At 38.6% G+C, this 21,977-nt stretch overlaps 1 protein-coding gene across 10 annotated transcripts in view; it reads left to right on the top strand.

Annotated features, from left to right (window-relative positions):
* HERC1 (HECT and RLD domain containing E3 ubiquitin protein ligase family member 1) overlaps positions 1-21,977 on the top strand; it is a 183,532-nt gene that overhangs the window by 30,175 nt on the left and 131,380 nt on the right. For all 10 annotated transcript variants that reach the window (XM_024567643.4, XM_045201606.3, XM_045201604.3 and 7 more), the window contains one exon: positions 15,865-16,820. In XM_024567643.4, the coding sequence (XP_024423411.2) occupies positions 15,891-16,820 (930 nt within the window). In that variant the 5' untranslated portion in view covers positions 15,865-15,890. The remainder of the gene's footprint in view (positions 1-15,864; positions 16,821-21,977) is intronic.

Genomic DNA, 21,977 nt, shown 5'->3' with positions numbered 1-21,977 from the left:
GAACTTGATTCTTTTATATATGCAATTAAATTTGGATTTGTGCATTTGACCATGAGTGGAAAAAAGAACAATTGACATTTAGTTGTATTAACCATACTGTAAATACAAAACAACAGCAGTTTTTTTCAATGCCATTATTCAGCTGGTTCATCTGGATTGTGAATTGGTGGTTCTTGGAACAAGCAAAAGCCCATTAGTATGATTCGATTTTGTGTATAGTTCTTTACTTGCTGAATAAGCACGTCTGCTTCCTAGTTTTTTTCGACTAGTTCTAATTATTGATGTAGCGAAACAGTTTGCCAACAAACCCAGCAAGTCTTTTCTTTTTCTAAGTGTACTCAGTTTCTAAATAGGGAAAACAACAACAACAACAACATTCTCTTTCTTTTTATCAGCTGCTTAATTTTGTGGAGCTAAATATTCATAATTGTATGATTTAATGAGTAAGAATCAACCAGTCAGCCTAAATGAAGCCCTCTAGAGGAGAAGTCTTGGGGCAGGGGTTGAAGAGAGCTGGATTACAATGTACACTTAATTTTGGAGTGCAGAACTTTGCAAATGGGTTGTCTCTTCTGTTTTTCCAGAAATGCCCTTGAGAAGTATTGATATCTTTTCATTTATTTATTTATTTTATTTATTTTTAAGTATATTTTATTGATTATGCTATTATAGTTGTCCCACGTTTTTCTCTCCCCTCTATCCCCTTTCACCCTGCACCTCACCTCCCTCCGGCATTCTCTGCCTTCCCTTAGTTCATGCCCATGGATCATACATATAAGTTCTTTGGCTTCTCCATTTCCTATACTGTTCTTAACCTCCCCCTGTCTATTTGTACCTACCAGTTATGCTTCTTATTCCCTGTACCTTTTCCCCCATTCTCCCTGTTCCCCCTCCCTACTGATAACTTTCCATGTGATCTCCATTTCTGTGATTCTGTTCTGTTCTAGTTTGCTTAGTTTGTTTCTGTTTACTTTTTTCTAGGTTCAGTTGTTGATAGTTCTGAGTTTGTTGTCATTTTACTGTTAATAGTTTTTGATATTCTTTTTCTTAGATAAGTCCCTTTAACATTTCATATAATTAGGGCTTGGTGATTTTGAACTCCTTTAGCTTTATCGTATCTGGGAAGCACTTTATCTGCCCTTCCCTTCTAAATGATAGCTTTTACATGGATAGAGTAATTTTGGATGTAGGTCCTTGCCTTTCATGACTTGGAATACTTCTTTCCAGCTCCTTCTTGCCTGCAAGGTTTCTTTTGAGAAGTCAGCTGATAGCCTTATGGGAACTCCTTTGTGGGTAACTGTCTCCTTTTCTCTTGCTGCTTTTAAGATTCTCTCCCTATCTTTAATCTTAGATAATGTAATTATGATGTGTCTTGGTGTGTTTCTCCTTGGATCCAATTTCTTTGGGACTCTGAGCTTCCTGGACTTGCATGTCTACTTCCTTCACAGATTGGGGAAGTTTTCTTCATTATTTTTTCCAGTAAGTTTTCAATTCCTTGCTCTTCCTGTTTTCCTTCTGGCACCCCTATGATTTGGATGTTGGAACATTTAAAGTTGTCCTGGAGGTTCCTAAGCCTCTCCTCTTTTTGAATTCTTGTTTCTTCATTCTGTTCTGGTTGAATGTTTATTTCTTCCTTCTGCTCCAAATTGTTGATCTGAGTCCCGGTTTCCTTCCCTTCACTGTTGGTTTGCTATATATTTACTTTATTTCACTTTACATAGCCTTCACTTCTTCCTCTATTTTGTGACCATACTCAGTCATACCTGTGAGCATTCTGATTACCAGTGTTTTGAACTCTGCATCTGATAGGTTGGCTATCTCTTTGTCACTTAGTTCTATTTTTGGAATTTTTGATCTGTTCTTTCATTTGTTCCATACTTCTTTGTCTCGGTGCACCTGTTATGTTGTAAGGGACAGAGCCTTAGGTATGCACAAGGGTGGGGTAACCCACTTGGCTGCTTTGTGGTCCTGCATGTGGGGGAGGGGTTAGAGAGGGAACAGTGCTGCTTGCTTGGCTCTTGCCCCTCTTTCAATCACTGCCCTCACTTTCCACAGTCAGTTGTGCCATTTCAGGTACCGATTCCCGTGCGGGTGGGCTTGTGTATGTTCTAGGATCCTGTGGGCCCCTTTGAGATCCTTTGAGACTGGGAGTTTCTCCTGCCACTACAACCCCCATAAGTTTTTACAGCCAGAGGTTTTTGAGTCTTAAGTTTACTGTGCTGGGACCCTGGGTTGCCTAGTCTGTCTCGCTCCCCAGTTGTTCCTCCCAGCTTATCTGCACACGAATGGGATATGGTGGTCCACCAGCTGTTGCCTGGCCTGCCCTGTTTGCTTGTAACACGTCCTTTCTGCCCTGGCTGCCTGTCTAGGCCCCTCCTACCAGTCTGGATGAATGTTTCTTCTTTAATTCCATGGTTGTTGGACTTCCATATAGTTCAATTTTCTGGAAATCCTGGTTATTTTTTGTTTTGTTTTTGAATTGGTTGTTATCCTTCTTTTGGTTGTGCAAGGAAGCGAAGCATATTTACCTATGCCCTTCATCTTGGATGGAGCTCTGACATCTTTTTTTTTTTTTAAAATGAATCTGTGAAGCCATAAATTTAGAGCTCCATAAAGCTGTTGTGGGTGTGGCAGAGGTGGTAGTGAATGACAAATTATTTTTAATCATCACCCAGGACATGCTTATTGATTTTTTTTTTAGAGAAGGGGAAGAGAGGGGGCCAAGAGAGAAAGGTCAATCAGAGAGAGAAGCACAAGGTGGTTGCCTCTTGTATGTGCCCCAAGTGCGGTGAACCTGCAAACGAGGCATGTGCAGTGACTGGGGATCAAACCCGTAACTTTTCAGTTTACAGGATGATGCTCCAACCAACTTAGCCACACTAGCCAGAGCCAAATTCAGTTTTAAACATGTTGAAATTAACATTCCTTTGGGATATGTGAGTGTGTACATCATGTTAGCAGTGGATATTCAGGTGTAGAAATTTGGACCAGACTCATTAGCATATAAGAGGTAGGTGAAAGCCTTGGGAGTAGCTGAAATTACTCCAAAAATATATGTACAGTGAGAGGAGGAAATAGAAAGGGACTAAGATAGAATCCATGAGGTCTCTCCACTGTGGTACTACCATACTTGGAATCACTTATTTTAAAGTGCTTTCATTATACCAGTTCAGAATAAGATAAGGTCTAAATTTAAATTAGATTCTATGCAAATAATGAAGCACATACACCCCCCACATTTCTCAGCTCAATTCAGCAAATATTTATTGAGGTCCCTCTAGGTGGTTTACCTTTGCAGAGTACTGGGGTTATAAGCAAAATTGAAACTGTCTTTGCCCTTATGGACCCTATAGACTGGGGTGAGAGGACATTATACAAATAATCATGCAAATAGTATGTAATTGCAAATTGTGCAAAATCCTGTGACGGTGAAGCACTAAATGCTGAGTGGGCATTTTATGAGGGACCTTGGCTCATATGGGTGCTGTCAAATACAGGGTCCCTGAGGAAGTGACATTTAATTCAACTAATAATTATTGAGTATCTAATGTGTTCCTGGTACTGAGCTGTTTAAACTGAGAACTTTTTAAACTAGACCAGAGACATGGCTGGTGTGGCTCAGTGGATTGAGTGCTGACCTGCAAACCAAAAGGTTGTGGGTTCCATTCCCAGTCAGGGCATATGCCTAGGTTGGGGGTCAGATCCCCAGTTGGGGGGCATGTGAGAGGCAACTGATGTTTCTCTTACACATCAATGTTTCTCTCCCTCTCTTTCTCTCTCCCTTCCCCTCTCTCTAAAATAAAATCTAAAAAAAAAAATAGACTAGACATTAGTAGGGTGAAAGAGGGTGGGATGGAGAAAGCAGGCTCTAAGTAGAGGGAACCACCTGTGCCAAGGTTCTGCAATAGAAAGGAGCATGGTGCCCTCTAGTAATTGAACATTTTAGGTGTAGCTATAGAAGGGAGTGGTCAGTTCTTGGCCTTAAATGACACATTAGACTAGATGGACTTAATGGTTATTTTTAGGACCTTTCACCCCTAAAACAGCAGAATATACATTCTTCTTAAGTGCACTTGGAACATTTTCCAGGATAGACCACATGTTAGGCCACAAAACAAGTCTCAGTAGATTTAAGAAGATTGAAATCATATCAAGCATCTTCTCTAATGACAATGACTTGAAACTAGAAATTGATTACAGGAAGAATACTGAAAAATAAAACAAACACGTGGAGGCTAAATAACATGTTGTTAAACAATTAATGGGTTAACAATGAGATCAAGGAAGAAAGCAAAAGATACCGTGACACAAATGAGAATGAAAGCACATTGATCCAAAATCTATTGGACCCAACCAAAGAGGTTGTAAGAGAGAAACTTAAAGCAATACAGGCCTACTTCAAAAAAGGAAAAATCTCAGATAATCTAACCTTGTACCTAAAGCAACTAGAAAAAGAACAAACAAAGCCCAAAGTGAGTAGGAGAAAGGAAATAATAAAGACCTGAGCAGAAACAAACAAAATAGTCCAAAAAGAAAAAGAAAAAAAGGCTAGCAGAAAAGAACAGTGAAACCAAGAGCTGATTCTTTGAAAAGGTAAACAAAATTGACAAACCTTTAGACAGACTGAGATATTAAACAGGAGAAATGACAATTGACACCATAGAAATAAATAAAAGAGGTTATAAGTAATTACTGTGAATAATTATATGCCAACATGTTGGACAATTTGGAAGAAATGGATGAATTACTAGAAACATCCAGTCTTTCAAGGCAGAATCAGGAAGAAACAGAACATCTGAACAGACTGATAACTAGTAATGAAATCAAATCAGTAATAAACAAAACTTCCAACAAACAAGAGCCCTGGACCAGATGGCTTCACAGGTGAATTTTACCAAACATTCAAAGAATAATTAATACCTATTCTTCTGAAACTATTCCAAAAAAATTCAAGAGGAAGGAATGTTCCCAAATTCATTTTACAAGACCAGAATAACTCTGATACCAAAACCAGGCACTACAATAAAAGAAAATAATAGACCAATGTCTCTGATGAACATAGATGCAAAAATCCTCAGCAAAATACTAGCAAACCATTCAGCAATACATTAAAAAGATCATACACCATGGCAAGTAGGATGCAAGTCTGGTTCAATGTCCTCAAATCAATTAACACGATACACCACATCAACAAAACAAAGGATAAAATTATATGATCCCATTGATAGATGCAAAAAGAATTTGACAAAATTCAACATTCATTTATGATAAAAAAGAAACTACTCAAAGTGGGGCTAAAGGGAATATACCTCAACATAATGAGGGCCATATGTGAAAAACCTACAGCTAAAAGCTTTTCTTTAAAATCAGGAACAAGACAAGAATTTCTGCTTTCAGAACTTTTTTTTTTTTTATTGTTATTCAATTACAGTTGTATGCCTTTTCTCCCTATCCCTCCACCCCACCCCAGCTGAACCCACCTCTCTCCCCCCTCTCCACCCTCCCCCTTGGTTTTGTCCATGTGTCCTTTATAGTAGTTCCTGTAATCCCCTCTACCCACTGTCCCCGCCCCCACCCCCCACCCCCGCCCTGGCTATTGTTAGATTGTTCTTAACTTCAATGACTCTGGTTATAATTTGTTTGCTTTTTCCTTCTATTGCTTATGTTCCAGTTAAAGGTGAGATCATATGGTATTTGTCCCTCACTTCCTGGCTTATTTCACTTAGTATAATGCTCTCCAGTTTCATCCATGCTGTTGCAAAGGGTATAAGCTCCTTCTTTCTCTCTGCTGCGTAGCATTCCATTGTGTAAATATACCATAGTTTTTGGATCCACTCGTTTGCTGATGGGCACTTCGGTTGCTTCCAGTACTTGGCTATTGTAAATTGTGCTGCAATGAACATTGGGGTGCACAGATTCTTTTGGATTGGTGTTTCAGTGTTCTTAGGGTATAATCCCAGCAGCGGAATTACTGGGTCAAAGGGCAGTTCCATTTTTAGTTTTCTGAGGAAATTCCATACTGTTCTCCACAGTGGCCTCACCAGTCTGCATTCCCACCAACAGTGCACGAGGGTTCCCTTTTCTCCACATCCTCTCCAACATTTGTTTGTGGATTTGTTTATGTTGGCCATTCTGACTGGTGTGAGATGATACCTCATTGTGGTTTTAATTTGCATCTCTCTGATGGCTAGTGATGCTGAGCATCTTTTCATATGTCTCTGGGCCCTCTGTATGTCTTCCTTGGAGAAGTGTCTGTTCAAGTCCTTTGCCCATTTTTTAATTGGGTTGTTTGTCTTCCTGGAGTGGAGTCGTGTGAGTTCTTTATATATTTTGGAGATCAGGCCCTTGTCTGAGGTATCATTGGCAAATATGTTTTCCCATACTGTTGGTTCTCTCTGTAATTTGGTGCTGTTTTCTTTAGCCCTGCAGAGCTTTTTATTTTGATGAGGTCCCGTTTGTTTATTCTTTCCTTTATGTCCCTTGCTTTAGGGGATGTGTCTGTGAGGATGTTGCTGCGTGGAATGTCTGAGATTTTCCTGCCAATGTTTTCCTCAAGGACTTTTATGGTGTTACGACTTATATTTAAGTCTTTTATCCATCTTGAGTTTATTTTCGTGTATGGCGTAAGTTGGTGATCGAGTTTCATTTTTTTGCACGTAGCTGTCCAGATCTCCCAACACCATCTGTTGAAGAGACTGTTTTTGCTCCATTTTATGCTCCTGCCTCCTTTGTCAAATATTAATTGATCATATAGGTTTGAGTTTATTTCTGGGCTCTCTATTCTGTTCCATTGGTCTATGTGCCTGTTTTTATGCCAGTACCAGGCTGTTTTGATTACCGTGGCCTTGTAATACAGTTTGATATCAGGTATTGTGATCCCTCCTGCTTTGTTCTTCTTTCTCAAAATTGCTGCTGCTATTCGAGGTCGTTTATGGTTCCATATGAATTTCTGCAATGTTTGTTCTATATCTGTGAAATATGTCATGGGTACTCTAATCGGGATTGCATTGAATCTATAAATTGCTTTGGGTAGTATGGCCATTTTGATGATGTTAATTCTTCCAATCCATGAACATGGCACATGCTTCCATTTGTTTGTATCTTCCTTAATTTCTTTCTTCATTGTTGTGTAGTTTTCTGAGTACAGGTCTTTTACCTCCTTGGTTAGGTTTATTCCTAGGTACTTTATTTTTCTTGTTGCTATATCGAATGGGATTTTTTTCCTGATTTCTGTTTCTGCAGTTTCGTTGTTGGTGTACAGGAATGCCTTTGATTTCTGGGTATTGACTGTATCCAGCTATTTTGCCAAATTCATTTATTAGGTCGAGTAGTTTTTGAGTGGAGTCTATAGGGTTTTCCATGTACACTATCATGTCGTCTGCAAACAATGACAGTTTCATTTCCTCCTTTCCAATGTGGATGCCTTTTATTGCTTTTTCTTGTCTGATTGCTGTGGCTAGGACTTCCAATACTATGTTGAATAGGAGTGGTGAGAGAGGGCATCCTTGTCTAGTTCCTGATCTTAGTGGGAAAGCTCTAAGTTTTTGTCCATTGAGTGTGATGTTGGCTGTAGGTCTCTCATATATGGCCTTAATTATGTTGAGGACTGCTCCCTTTATTCCCACTTTGCTGAGTGTTTTTATCAGAAATGGATACTGTATCTTATAGAACGCTTTTTCCGCATCTATTGATATGATCATGTGATTTTTGTCTTTGCTGTTGTTGATGTGATGTATTATGTTTATTGATTTGCGAATATTGTACCATCCTTGCATCCCTGGGATGAATCCCACTTGGTCATGGTGGATGATCTTTTTAATATATTGCTGGATGCGGTTTGCTAATTTTTTGTTGAGAATTTTAGCGTCTATGTTCATCAGCGATATTGGCCTGAAGTTTTCTTTCTTCGTTGTGTCTTTATCTGGTTTTGGGATTAGGATGATGTTGGCTTCATAAAAAGAGTTTGGGAGTCTTCCATCAGTTTGGATTTTTTCGAATAGTCTGTGAAGGATAGGGGTTAGTTCTTCCTTAAATGCTTTGTAGAAATCTCCTGTGAAGCCATCTGGTCCAGGGCTTTTGTGTGATGGGAGTTTCTTGATGACTGCTTCAATTTCCTTTGCTGATATTGGTCTGTTCAGGTTTTCTGCTTCTTCTTCAGTCAGTTTTGGAAGATTATATTTTTCTAGAAATGTGTCCATTTCATCTAGGTTTTCAAATTTCTTAGCATACAGGTCTTCATAGTAATTTTTTACGATCCTTTGTATTTCTGTGGTATCAGTTGTAATCTCTCCACTTTCATTTCTAATTCTGTTTATTTGGATCCTCTCTCTTTTCTTCTTGGTAAGCCTACTTAAAGGCTTGTCGAGTTTGTTTATCTTTTCAAAGAACCAGCTTCTGGATTCATTGATCTTTACAATTGTGCTTTTAGTCTCTATGTCGTTTAGTTCTGCTCTGATCTTGGTTATTTCCTTCCTTCTGCTTGCTCTGGGCTGTCTTTGTTGTTGTTCCTCCAGTTCTTGTAGGCATAGGGTTAGGTTGTTTGTTTGAACTGTTTCTAACTTCTTAAGGTAGGCCTGTATTGCTATAAACTTCCCTCTCAGGACTGCCTTTGCTGTGTCCCATAGGTTTTGGGTTGTTGTGAGTTCGTTTTCATTTGTTTCCAGGAAGCTTTTGATTTCTTCCCTAATCTCGTTCTTGACCCATTCATTGTTTAATAGCATGCTATTCAGTCTCCATGTTTTTGAGTGTTTTGGGTTTTTACCCTTGGGGTTGGTTTCTAGTTTCATACCCTTGTGGTCAGAGAAGATGCTTGATATGATTTCAATTTTCTTGAATTTGTTGAGGCTTGCTTTGTGTCCTATCATGTGGTCTATCTTTGAAAAAGTTCCATGGACACTTGAAAAGAATGTGTATTTTGCTTTTTTGGGATGAAAAGCTCTGTATATATCAGTTAAGTCCATTTCCTCTAGGGTATTGTTAAGTGACACAATATCTTTGTTGATCTTTTGTTTGGAAGACCTGTCCATTTTTGATAGTGGGGTGTTAAAATCCCCTACTATAATTGTGTTGCTGTCAATATCTTTCTTGAAGTCCTCTAAGATTTTCTTTATGTATTTGGGTGCTCCTATGTTGGGTGCATATGTATTTATAATGTTTATGTCTTCTTGGTGGATTCTTCCTTTGAGTATTATGAAGTGACCTTCTGGATCTCTCTTTATGGCCCTTCTTTGGAAGTCTATTTTGTCTGATATGAGTATTGCTACCCCTGCTTTTTTTTCCTGTCCGTTTGCTTGGAAAATTTGTTTCCAGCCCTTCACTTTCAGTCTGTGTAAGTCTTTTGTCCTGAGATGGGTTTCTTGTAGGCAGCATATGTGTGGGTCATGTTTTCTTATCCATTCAGCTGTTCTATGTCTTTTGATTGGAGCATTTAATCCATTTACGTTTAAGGTTATTATCGATAGGTAGTTATTCATTGCCATTATTTCCTACCTGTGTTCCTCTGTCTTTCTCTTTTCCTTCCTTTCCTTAAAGCAGTCCCTTTAGCATCTCTTGCAGAACTGGTTTGGTGGAGCTGTATTCTTTTAGACTTCTTTTGTCTGGGAAACTCTTTATTTGGTCTTCTATCTTAATTGAGAGCCTTGCTGGGTAAAGTAGTCTTGGTTGCAGGCCTCTGGTTCTCAGTACTTGGAATATTTTTTGCCATTCTCTTCTGGCTTGGAGCGTTTCCATTGAGAAGTCAGTTGCTAACCTTATTGGGGCTCCCTTGTATGTTACTTCCTTTTTCTCCCTTGCTGCCTTTAAGATCCTCTCTTTGTCTTAGAAATTTGCCATTTTAATTATGATGTGTCTTGCAGTGGGTCTCTTTGGGTTCCTCTTGCTTGGGACTCTCTGTGATTCCTGGATTTGGGTGATTTTTTCTCTCCTCAGATTAGGGAAATTTTCCATCATTACTTTTTCAAACAGGTTTTCTATCCCTTGCTCTTCTTCTTCTCCTTCTGGTATTCCTATTATACGGATATTGTTACGTTTCATGTTGTCCTGCATTTCCCTTATTGCCTCTTCATTCTTTCTGAGCCTCTTTTCCTTTTCTTGCTCCTTCTGGGTGTTTTTTTCTACTTTATTCTCCAGCTCGCTGATCCGATCCTCTGCTTCATCAAGTCTGCTTTTCATTCCTTCTACTGTGTTCTTCAATTCAGAAATTGTATTCTTCATTTCCTCTTGGCTCTTGTTGATATTTTTTATTTCCTCTTTCATGTTTATATAGTTTGCAGTGAGTTCATTGTAGTTTCCTTGTAGTTTCTGGTAGTTCTCTTTGAGCTCAGAGAGCTCAGTGAGCTTCCTGATGACCATTGCTTTGAACTCAGTATCTGATAGTTGAGTTTCCTCTTTTTCGGTTAGTATTCTTTCTGAGACTTCCTCCTTTCCTTTCATTTGGGAATTGTTTCTTTGTCTTCCCATTGTTTGTGAGGCTCTTCTTGTTGGCCTCTGCTTCTTAAATTGCTTTGTTCTGACTCCCTGGATTTATGATATGAACTTCTATGGTAGAATGCCAATGGGATTCGGTGGTGCTGTCTCTTTACTCTCCTGTGCTCACTGGTCTTGAGCTGACGTTTATGTGTTTAACACGGTCTAACTCTAGTCTTTTCAGCACTCCAGGTTTTGTTGTCTCTCCTGTGGGAAAAAGAGAAAGGGGGGGAGAAAGAAAAAAAAACACACACACACACACACAAAACACACAAAAAAAACCAAAACAAAGATGGGAAGGAGGGAAAAAGGAAATAGGAAAGGAGGAAAGGAAGGAAGGAGGGAAGAAGGAATAAAGAAAGATCGGAGGCAAGATAAGAAGGAATTTTAACAAAAATTAAAACATAGAAATAGATAAAAGAAGGCAGGAAGAAGACATAAAAATGGTAAAGGATGGGAGGAAGAAGGAATGAAAAAAAAGAAAAAAAGGAGAGAGGAAGAAGGAATTCAGGGGGAAAGGAAAAAAAAGAAAAAAGATTAAAAAAAAAAAGAAAAAAAATCTTCTGTTTGCTTTAAACCGGTCAGGTTATATCTGCTGGTGTCCTGTCTGTGCAATGGGAGGGGGTGGTTGGAAGGATTGGTTTCACTTTTCTCCCTTCCTGGGTCACACTCTTCGCTGTTTTGTAGGTGTGGTCCCTGGCAGTCAATCAGGCCGTTGATCAGCCACTCCAGCAGCTTTGTTCTTAGGACACGGAAGCTGCGGCTCCAGCCGCTTTGGCTTGGTACACGTGCGCGCGCAGCAGGGGAATCCAGCCGCTTTGGGTTTGTGACGTATTTTGTGCCCTGAGCGCACCGCCGGCCGACCTATCGAGCCCCCGGGCTTGGGACGCTGGCGCGCAGGCGGCAGGTTCAGCCGCCTAGGAGTTAGGACACTCGCCAGCAGCTTTGTGTTTGGAAAACGCGCACCCAGCCGGCCCTGTGCTTGGTGAGCGCGCCCCGCCGCGCCTGAGGTTCTATGCTTGGGGGCCCGCTCCAGCTGCCCTGGGCTTGAGTCTCTCGAGCGGGTGGGGCCGCCCTGGGACTGAATCACATGGCACTCGGTTCCGAGGTTTTGGGCCTGTGGGTGGAGCAGCTAGCCTCAGCTCCAAATGATCTCGGAGGTTTCAGGTGTGGGCGCCCCTCCGGGGTTTCATGTATGGGCCCTGTTCGCTAATCTGCGCGTGCGCGCGACGGGACCTCAGGTGAGCGCCGTCACTCCGGTGCTGTTTATCCCCCCCGCTCGCAGTCCAGGGGTGGAGGGGGGAGGGGCGCCAGTGGCCTCGGTTACTACCGAGAGTTCTCTAACTAGCCCCTGAGTGGCTCTATTTTCTTTTTCTTTTTGAGAAATTCCTCCTTTTCAAGCTCCCCTGGTCCAATCAAGCACCTGGCTGCTCACAGCGCAGCCTGGCCCTCTCTCAAGACTCCTGCAGCCGCCCCTGCGCCAGGGCTGGCGCTTCTGCCGCCCTTGTACCGCGCGTTCCTGGGTCCCGGGGACCTTATTGTCCTTGAGCACTCTTCTTACCGTCAGATCTTTCAATGTCCTCTATCTTTGGTCTCTAATCTTTGTATATGCTGGAGTACTGTTGGCTGTTCGCTCTGCTCCTCAGATCAGCTAGGTATTTCCCTGGCGCTGAGGGGAAGTGGATTCCGCTCCCACCTATGTTGCCGCCATCTTCCCAACCCCCTGCTTTCAGAACTTTTATTCAACATAGTATTAGAAGTCTTAGCCACAGCAGTTAGACAAGAAAAAGAAATAAAAGGCATCCAGATTGGAAAGGAAGAAGTAAAATTGACATTATTTGCAGATGACATGAACCTGAAAGAATCCACAAAAAAACTCTTAGAACTAATAAAAGAATTCAGTAAGGTAGTAGGATACAAAATTAATATTCAGAAATTGCTTTCATTTTTATACACCAATAGTGAACTGTCAGAAAGAGAAACCAGAAAACAATCCCATTTGCAGTTGCATCGGTAAGAATAAAGTACCTAGGAGTAAATTTAAGTAAGGTGGTAAAAAGACCTGTACTCTGAAAACTATAGGACACTGAAGAAATGAAAGAAGATACAAATAAATGGAAGAATATACCATGCTCATGGATAGGAAGAATTAATATCATTGAAATGTCTGTATTACCCAAAGCCATCAATAGATTCACTGCAATCTCTATTAAAATACCAATCACAATTTTCCCATAACTAGAACTAATAATCCTAGAGTGTTTATGGAACCACAAAAGACCCTGAGTAGCCAAAGTAATCTTGAGAAAGAATAATAAAGTTGGAGGTATTGGGTTGGTCAAAATTGGTGAATTTTTGTGTAGCCATTTTAATATTGAAGATAGAAGAAATACACAACATTTTTGTCATATTATGCTTTATTATTTCAAGAAATGTAAAAATGCAACTGTAACAAAAAAAGATGTGCAGTGTATGGAGAAGGTGCTGTGACTGATCGAATGTGTCAAAAGTGGTTTGCGAGTTTTGTGCTGGAGATTTCTTGCTGGACTGTGCACCACTGTCCAGTAGACAAATTGAAGTTGAGATCAAATCAAGACATTGAGAACAATCAACATTGTACCATGTGGGAGATAGCTGACATACTCAAAATAACCAAATCAATAAAGTTATTGGTGAAAATGAAAAATGTGTCTTTTATGAAAAAACCTAAATGACTTTTTGGCTAACCCAATAATAAATATGTTATGGATTTTTATAATAATTAAAGTATCTGAAATCTAGTGGGTGCTCAGTAAAAGTTTGTGAATTTTAAATTCTAATGTAATTTTAAATATTAAAATTATTTTAGAAACTACTAAATTTAGTCACTTTAGTATCCTTTTGAATTTACTTAAAAAAATTTTAAAAGATTTTATTTATTTATTTTTTGACAGAGGGAAAGGGAGGGAAAAAGAGAGGGAGAGAAACGTCAATGTGTGGTTGCTTCTCTCATGCTCCATACTGGGGACCTGGCCTGCAACCCAGGCATGTGCCCTCACCGGGAATTGAACTGGCAACTTCAATTGGGTGACACCCAACTGAGTCACCCAGTCAGGGCTGAATTTCTTTTCTTTGAATTCGCAATTGGATGAACCTGTAGTGGCATCCTGTAATTTTATTTTTTAGTTCGTCAGTCATACTCGGTATATATTTATTTATATATTTGTATATTTGATTTCTTTTGGTAATATATCTTAAGTTGATTTGGGGGAAGCACTTTCTTCCATATTCTTTAAAAAATAACTTATTGAATAAAAACTCACATAATATACAGTTCACCATTTTAAAGTGAAGAATTCAGTTGTATTTAGTACATTCATAATATCTTGCAACAGTCATCTCAGTCTAGTTCCATTAAGTGGAACTAGAAAGTAATTTTTCTTTATTTTCCCTCCCATCAGCCCCTGGCAGCCATTAACTTTCTTTTGTGTCTGTATCTGCCAATTCTGGTCATTTCATATAAATAGAATCACATAATAGGTAGCCTTTTGTGTCTGGCTTCTTTCACTTAGCATAATATTTACAAGGCTCAATCTTGTAGCATATTTGAATTGATAAAATCATAATCTTAGAGTTGTATGGGATCTTATAGGGCATCTAGGCCAATCCATAGTAGAGGATATACTTTTCTGTGGTATATCTGCCATGTGATCATTGAGAATATAAATATTTTTATAATATAATATCCTTAGAAATAAAACCACTTATGAGAGAAAGAGAGAGAGTGAGAGGGAAACACTGATTGATTGCCTCCTGCACTTGCCTCAACTGGGGACCAAACTCATCACCTAGGTTATGTGTCCTGACTGGGGATCAAACCTGCATCATTTTGTTGTACCAGGATCATGCTTCAACCAGCTGAGCCACCCAGCCAGGTTGGGGCAACCCCTATTTTGATTTAAGTCTTTATGAGCATATAGTTTTTTGGGGGTAAATTCCTAGGAGAGGAATTTTGGGTATATGTTTAATCTTGTAAGGAACTAACAGACATCTTTCTAAAGTGATTGTTTCTTTTTACACTCCCACAAAAATTTGTGAGAGTTCTGGTTGCTATATATCCTTGCTCACACTTGGTGTTTGTCAGTCTTACTTGTTTTAGCCATACTTGGGGGTGTGTAACAGCCTGTCTTTGTGTTCATAATTTGCATCTTTTTGATGAATAATGATGTTGAGTACTTTTCTTGTGCTTATTGACCATTCATGTATCTTCCATGAAGTTTTGTTAACATCTTTTGCCCATTTTAAAGTTAGATTGTCTTTTTACTATTGAATTGTAGGAGTTCTTTATGTATCTTGGATGCCAGTCCTTTGTGAGATATGTTTTGTGAATATTTTGTCCCAGAGGACTTAGTATATTTAAGTACTTTAAAAAAATAAATACTTATTGAGCACTGGCTACTTATTGGATTACAGCAATAAAGAAATTATACGGAAACATTCTTTCTGTTTTGTAGTCATTGTAGTTCCTCAGTGTACAGTCACAGAGACCAGTAAGAATGTTCCTTCAGTGATCCAAGAGATGATGGCTTGGGCCAGGGTTTTAGCAATGGTGGGGGTGAGAACTATTTGGATTCTTGATATTTTTTGAAAGTAGGCTGACTAATTAAATTTGGAGTATAAGAGAGGGAGGAATCAATGATGACTCCCAAGTTTTTTTTGCCAAAGGAACTAGAAGAGTAGAGTTACCACTAATTATTTATTTAAAAAATTATTTATTGATTTGAGAGAGAGAGAAATATCGATCTGTTGTTCCACCTATTTATACATTCATTGGTTGACCCCTGTGTATGCCCTAATGGGGGATCAAAACAGCAACACATCAGGACAATGCTCTAACCAAGTGAACTACCTAGCCAGGGCCGAGTTGCCATTTATTCAAATGAGGAAGTCTGTAGAAGAACAGTTTTGGGAGGAGGGGTGGTACTGTTAGATTAGGAATTCAGTTTTGAATATGTTGAGTTTGAGTTGCCTGTTAGATAGCTACATGGAGAGGTCAGGTGGGCAATCGTATGTGTGAGTTTGGACTTCAGAGAAGAGGTCTGGGTTGAAGATACAAATTTAGGAGTAATCAGCATGTAGAATTCAGTATTATACTGACAGTAGGACCAGAACTAATTTTCAAAATAAGATTTTTTATGGGATAATTTTAGATTTACACAAAAGTTGCAAAGATAGTACAGAATTCCCATATGACCTTCACCCGTTTTTCCCTACTATTAATCTTATGTAACCATGGTACATTACTATTAACTAGTCTGGACTTTATTTGAAATCACTAATTGTAATGTAAGATGGAAGTTTAAAAACGTTTTACGAATTATCCATATAAGTTTTTGACTGCTTTTTCTTCTTCCTCTGCAGGACTAATGGCTAAAGAATAAATCAACATGGCAACTATGGTTCCACCAGTGAAATTGAAATGGCTTGAACACCTCAATAGCTCTTGGATTACAGAGGACAGTGAATCTATTGCTACAAGAGAGGGGGTTGCTGTTTTATATTCTAAACTGGTCAGTAATAAAGAAGTAGTACCTTTGCCCCAACAAGTTTTGTGCCTCAAAGGACCACAGCTGCCAGACTTTGAACGTGAGTCTCTTTCAAGTGATGAGCAGGACCACTATTTGGATGCCCTTCTCAGTAGCCAGCTAGCACTAGCGAAGATGGTATGTTCAGATTCCCCATTTGCCGGGGCACTTCGAAAACGACTGCTTGTACTCCAGCGTGTCTTTTATGCACTTTCTAATAAATACCACGACAAAGGCAAAGTGAAACAGCAGCAGCATTCTCCGGAGAGCAGCTCTGGTTCAGCAGATGTCCATTCTGTTAGTGAACGTCCCCGATCAAGCACTGATGCACTTATAGAAATGGGTGTTCGAACTGGTCTAAGTTTATTATTTGCACTTCTAAGACAAAGTTGGATGATGCCTGTGTCAGGACCTGGTCTCAGTCTTTGCAACGATGTTATTCATACTGCAATTGAAGTTGTGAGCTCTTTACCACCATTATCATTAGCAAATGAAAGCAAGATTCCTCCTATGGGCTTGGACTGCTTATCACAAGTAACAACATTTCTTAAAGGAGTAACTATTCCCAATTCTGGGGCAGACACTCTAGGTCGTAGATTAGCTTCTGAGTTGCTGCTTGGTTTAGCAGCTCAGCGAGGCTCTTTGAGGTATCTACTTGAATGGATAGAAATGGCTTTAGGGGCTTCAGCAGTTGTAAATTCCTTGGAGAAAAACAAATTACTATCAAGCCAGGAAGGAATGATCAGCTTTGACTGCTTTATGACGATATTAATGCAGATGAGGCGTTCTTTGGTATGTATTATAAATCTCAACTTAAAAATTTTTATCAATAATTTTGGGAAAACTCAGCCAAGCCTTTAATGAATTTGTGGTAATAGTGAATGATTTAAGAGTTCTGATGATTGTGAGGTTACTTAAATATTTTATCAACTTTGAAGAAACTTTTATATAAGCTGATGTGAACATGTGATTCAAGGGCAGGCTAGTTGGTACAGTTAAGGCCATTGGATCAGGAGTCAGGATTTTAGTTTTAGTTTTATGGCTTTTTATGTGAACTTGGGAAATTCATCTAGCTTCACTGTGTTGTAGTAAACTCATGTAAAGTGAGCGTAGAGGTCTTCTTAAAAAAATCTCTTATTTTACCCTCACTTTTTATTAAGCATTGTGCCAAGTGTTACTGTAGGCCCTAGGAATACAGCCTAGTAAGGGAATCAGACAATACATATATAATCTCAGGTAGTGAGAAGTCCAAAGAACCAAAACTAGGAAAAGGGAGCCTATCACACAAAACTGTAGTCTCAGGGCAGACAGAGAGTGAAAGGGAAAAGGTGTGCTGTTACTGTGGTCAGGGAAAGACTGAATTGTGACATTTGAGCAGAAATCTAAATGAAGGGGAGTGATGAGGTAATAAGCAAAGGTCTCTGTTCCTGGAGAAAATTAATTGCTTGACTGTCATTAAGAAGCTAACCTTGGGTACCCATATTAAAGAACAAACAGTAAATTATAGTGTAGTATGATCAATTTCAAGAATTTTTAAGACTGCAATGTAATCCCTTTGTGAAAACCAAGAATAAAAATTCAGTTAAGAATACATATTTAGCCCTGGCCGGATGGTTCAGTTGGTTGGAGTGGGTTTGATTCCTGGTCAGGGCACATAAGTTGGTTGCAGATTCAATCCCTAGTCAAGGTGCATGTGGGAGACAAGTGATTGGTGGTACTCTCTCACATTGATGTTTCTCTCCCTCTCTCCTTTCCTCTCTCTCGTCAGTAAAGATATCCTCGGGTGGGGATTAAAAAATAAAACAATACAAATTTAGAATATGAAGACTGAAACATTTATAAACTGACTTAATTTCAGTTGGGTTACAGTGATTGATCCCTTTGGTGACCTTTGTTATCAAATATCAATTAACAAATTTAGTTAAAATAACTACAAATGCCACTTACAAATTATGTATGTATATTTCAAGACTCCCCTATCCCCAAAACAAGTGGAAAGCTCTTGGATTAACAGGAATGTTTCATAAAAACAAGTATTGAATATATTTTAAAATGAGGGCATTTAATTTTCACCTGTTTTACATTGAATGGTAAATAATGAAGTCACTTTTTACAAAATACTGTAAATAAGTACTTGGAGATTTTGGGTCATAAGATCTTTGAAAGTTCAAATTTCTTAATATTAAATAAAATTAAGAAAAGCACACAGTGCTTTGTTCAGAATATGGAATGTTGGCAGGGCTCTGTGGTCTTCACCTGAAGTAGAACCCAAGAGCCGGAGATACAATGATCTAAGTAAGAAAGGTTTGAGGAACAGCTATGAGAAGCAGTTAGGCCTCTTTCTGTTTTCTTATTCAGTGTTTAAACTCACTTAACTTGCACATCTATTTTTCTAATATTATTTTCTAATCTTATTACTCTCTGGTAACATTCTCTAAACTTACACTATTTTCAAATAAGTAATGCCATTTAATGACCTGAAATAATGTATCTGTTCATAGTCATGTGTTAATATGTCTGGGGGAGTGGCTTAATTCTTCATTTTGCAGTCTTTGTATTTTGCATTATCTTGTTGCAAAGAAAATATGTTAATGATTGCACAGTCTAGTTATATGATTATGTGCTTGCTCATGGTGTATTTTCTTTCTTAAATAAAATGCAAGATACCCTAAGTCAGAGGCTTTTTCCTCACCTTACCCTCTAAGTCCTTATCCTGTAATATTACACCTTACTGGGAAGAAGGTGCCCCAGAAAACAAGATTGCTTTCCTCAGTATCTGTTTAGCCTCATTGTCTTTTAGCATTTTGGAAATAGGTTTGTATGCATATTTGGCCATTAGTTTGAATGGCTCTATAAGCTTAAGAAATATTCATAGAATGTAACTTTACCTACCTATATAATGTGTTTAATCTTCATTTAATTAACTTACAGTAAGCCGTTTCATTCCTTTTTTGGCTGCTTTTGTTAACTGCTCCCCAATACTTGCAGTTAGAGAGGAGGAGGGCTAACCTTTGTTGTTTGCCTACTACCTACCTGGTGGTTTATATGAACCGTCTCATTCAATTATCTTGTTCATCTCTAAGGTGGATATTATTTTTGCTTACCTTAAGGGTGAAGAAACTGGCAGTTATCCAAAGTTACACATCTGTTTGGCAGAAGAACTAGAAGTATAATGTGTAGTTTTGATTAAGCACTTAGGGGCCAGGTACAGTGTTACCTATTTTCTCCAATGCTGAATCTGTCTGTAAAGCCCATGATTTTTTCTGCCCCCTGTGCATGTTAGATTGATTTATTTTTTCCATGAAGGCCTACCTTAAAGTAGATTGAAAATATAATAAACTCACTTTATTGCCGGATTCCTATTTTCTCTCCCCTTGGCCTTTTTCATTCCCTGACAAAAATGTCAAATATACCTAGTCAGAAAGGGCCTCCAAGGCTGTACCTTATAATATAGCTCCTTATTAAGACAAGGATACCCTAGAAAGCTGGATTGCTTTCCTCAGAATTCTGGATCTATTCTGGGGAAGAATTTTGAATGTTTGTTTGATTTAGTTTGGCTCTCTCAAAGTCACCACAGGTCTATATTAGATTGAATTTAATTAAATCTCAGATTGATTTTAGGGGAAAGAAATGGCTATTTAATTGATTTTTATATTTAATATTCCTTTCTTGCACAGTAAGAATAGAGTCTGATGCTCTTGGTCTTCAGAATTTGTGTTTCTTACATTTTATAATAGTGTCTGAGAACTCAGTAAATATCTAGAACCTTTTCTGGTGCACTGGACCACTACCTAACCTGATCATCTCTGTCTCAAGTTTCTCTACCCCTGAACAACTGGAATAAAACTTATCTCTAACCTAGGAGTTAGAGAGAGACACACACATACCCATCAGTTCAGTACCTGGCATAAAGACTAACAAAAATAAGTTCAGTCTATAAATTGTATTTACTCATGTGATTTTTAAATTCGGCTACTCATACATGTAATAATCATATCTGAGTAGGAGTGCACAAGATACTCATTAACTTACATTTAAATAAAGAATAGGAAAATAATGTTAGTGTACATCTTTGAGTTCTAAACATAAACAACAATAAAAACATTGACATTTGATGTCACTAGGTATTTACTAGGCATTGTGTGCTGAATACTGTGAGGCACTGTGTTAAAAAGGTGAATAGCTTTGTGGCGTCCATGCTCTCAGCCAGCTCACAGTTTAAGGAAAGAGATATGCATGGACATTTCAAATTAATGATCACGGGCTGTAGTAGAGGTCTGTACAGGGAGGAGGTGGTGGGACACACCAGGAGGGCTAGAGGGGAAGGGGTGAAATTGCCTTTTGGAGGAAGGACCTTTGAGCTTAGTTGAAAAGTAGGAAGAGTTTGCCTACAAATGTGATGTGTGTCAGTAGAAAGACTGGAGAATTTTTTAGATGAGAGGACCAGAATCCACAAAGTGACTGAGGTGCAGAAGAGCAAGCCCTGGATGTATTGGGTGGAATGGAATGAGATAAGGCTGCCAAGCTAGGCAGGACCTTGTATCCCATGCTATGTGGAGTTTTGAGACTTGATCCTGTGGCCATTGGGAGTCACTGAAGCAGTTTTAAGTAGAGGGAAGCCAGAGAGCAAGAACATAAATGTACTCCATCTAGCCTTATGTTCTTGTCTGAATATCTTAAAAGAACAAATTTGAAAAAAATAAAAGGTATTACATTATTTTCAATGGTAGGTATTTAAGAGGAAGGTAATTAAATGAAGACTGGTGAAACCACTGATTTGTTATTTCAATTTCTACTTTATCTCTGGACCATTGAACTTTCTATGATATGTTAATAATATATGAAGTTTATACTTATTGTGCTATATTTTTCAAAATTTAATTAAAAAAAAACTAGGTGTAGTATGTTTACAAAACACAGTAAGAATTTAGTATAAGATGGGTTTTAGAGATCTTTGTATTTTATTTTCTTTCCTTTTTTAAATAGAATTTATTGGGGTAACACTGCTTAACAAAATTATAAAGGTTTCAGGTGCACAATTCCACAACACATCATCTGTACACTGTACTATGTGTTCACCACCCCAAGTCTAGAGACTTCTTTAGTCCTAATTGACCAGGACTAGTCTCTTAAGTATTGACATTTTTGGAAGAACAGAAAATAGTGGCAGTCACTGCAGACAGTGTTTGAAGGATATTTTATTGGTTTCTTTTTTTAAAATATAGCAAGAATTTATTAAAGACTCCTTGTATTTTCTTTTTTTTCTCAGTGTACATGATGCAAAATACAATTATTGCGACCAGTTTTGAGATCTTACTATGTATTAGGAACTGTGTTAAGCATGTTTTATATGTAATTTCAGTTAATCCTCTAAACAGTCCTAAATAATATAGGCATTATTTCTGTCTAAGGATAAAGGATCTAATCCTTCAGTCACACAGCCAATAACCCATGGAGCCTAGATTTAAACCCAGGTCTGTCTGTTATGAAAACTTTATGTAGTTTTTAACATTTTCCTCTATACTGTAGAAAGGCATAAAAATGGGATTATGGTGATCTTGGTGACAGCCCCTACAAAAGTACAACAGGCTCTTCCTCATCTGCTGTTGGTTTGGTCATCACTAGAAGTGGCCTTTAAATAATGGAGCCAAAGATTACAATTGTATTTGTACCAATTATGGAATTTGGAGAGTCTGTGTCCCGAAGTATTTGCTGATATAGCAGTACCTTGTATGTCTAAGACTAGTTAATTTTGAACACTCAGCTTCTGGTATGACTCCAGACCTACAAGTGGCTCTCTAAAGCCTTACTACTCAAAGTTTGAGCCCCAGGCAGCAGCATTGGCATCACCTGGGAGCTGTTAAGAAATGCATAGTCTCAGGCCCCCATCTATATTTAATGAATTGGAATTTGTATTTTAACAAGATCTCTAGATAATTCATGTCTGTT

The sequence above is a fragment of the Desmodus rotundus genome, chromosome 7, assembly GCF_022682495.2.
Source record: "Desmodus rotundus isolate HL8 chromosome 7, HLdesRot8A.1, whole genome shotgun sequence".
Taxonomy (NCBI): Eukaryota; Metazoa; Chordata; class Mammalia; order Chiroptera; family Phyllostomidae; genus Desmodus; species Desmodus rotundus.
This window is presented reverse-complemented; position numbering and strand designations above follow the sequence as displayed.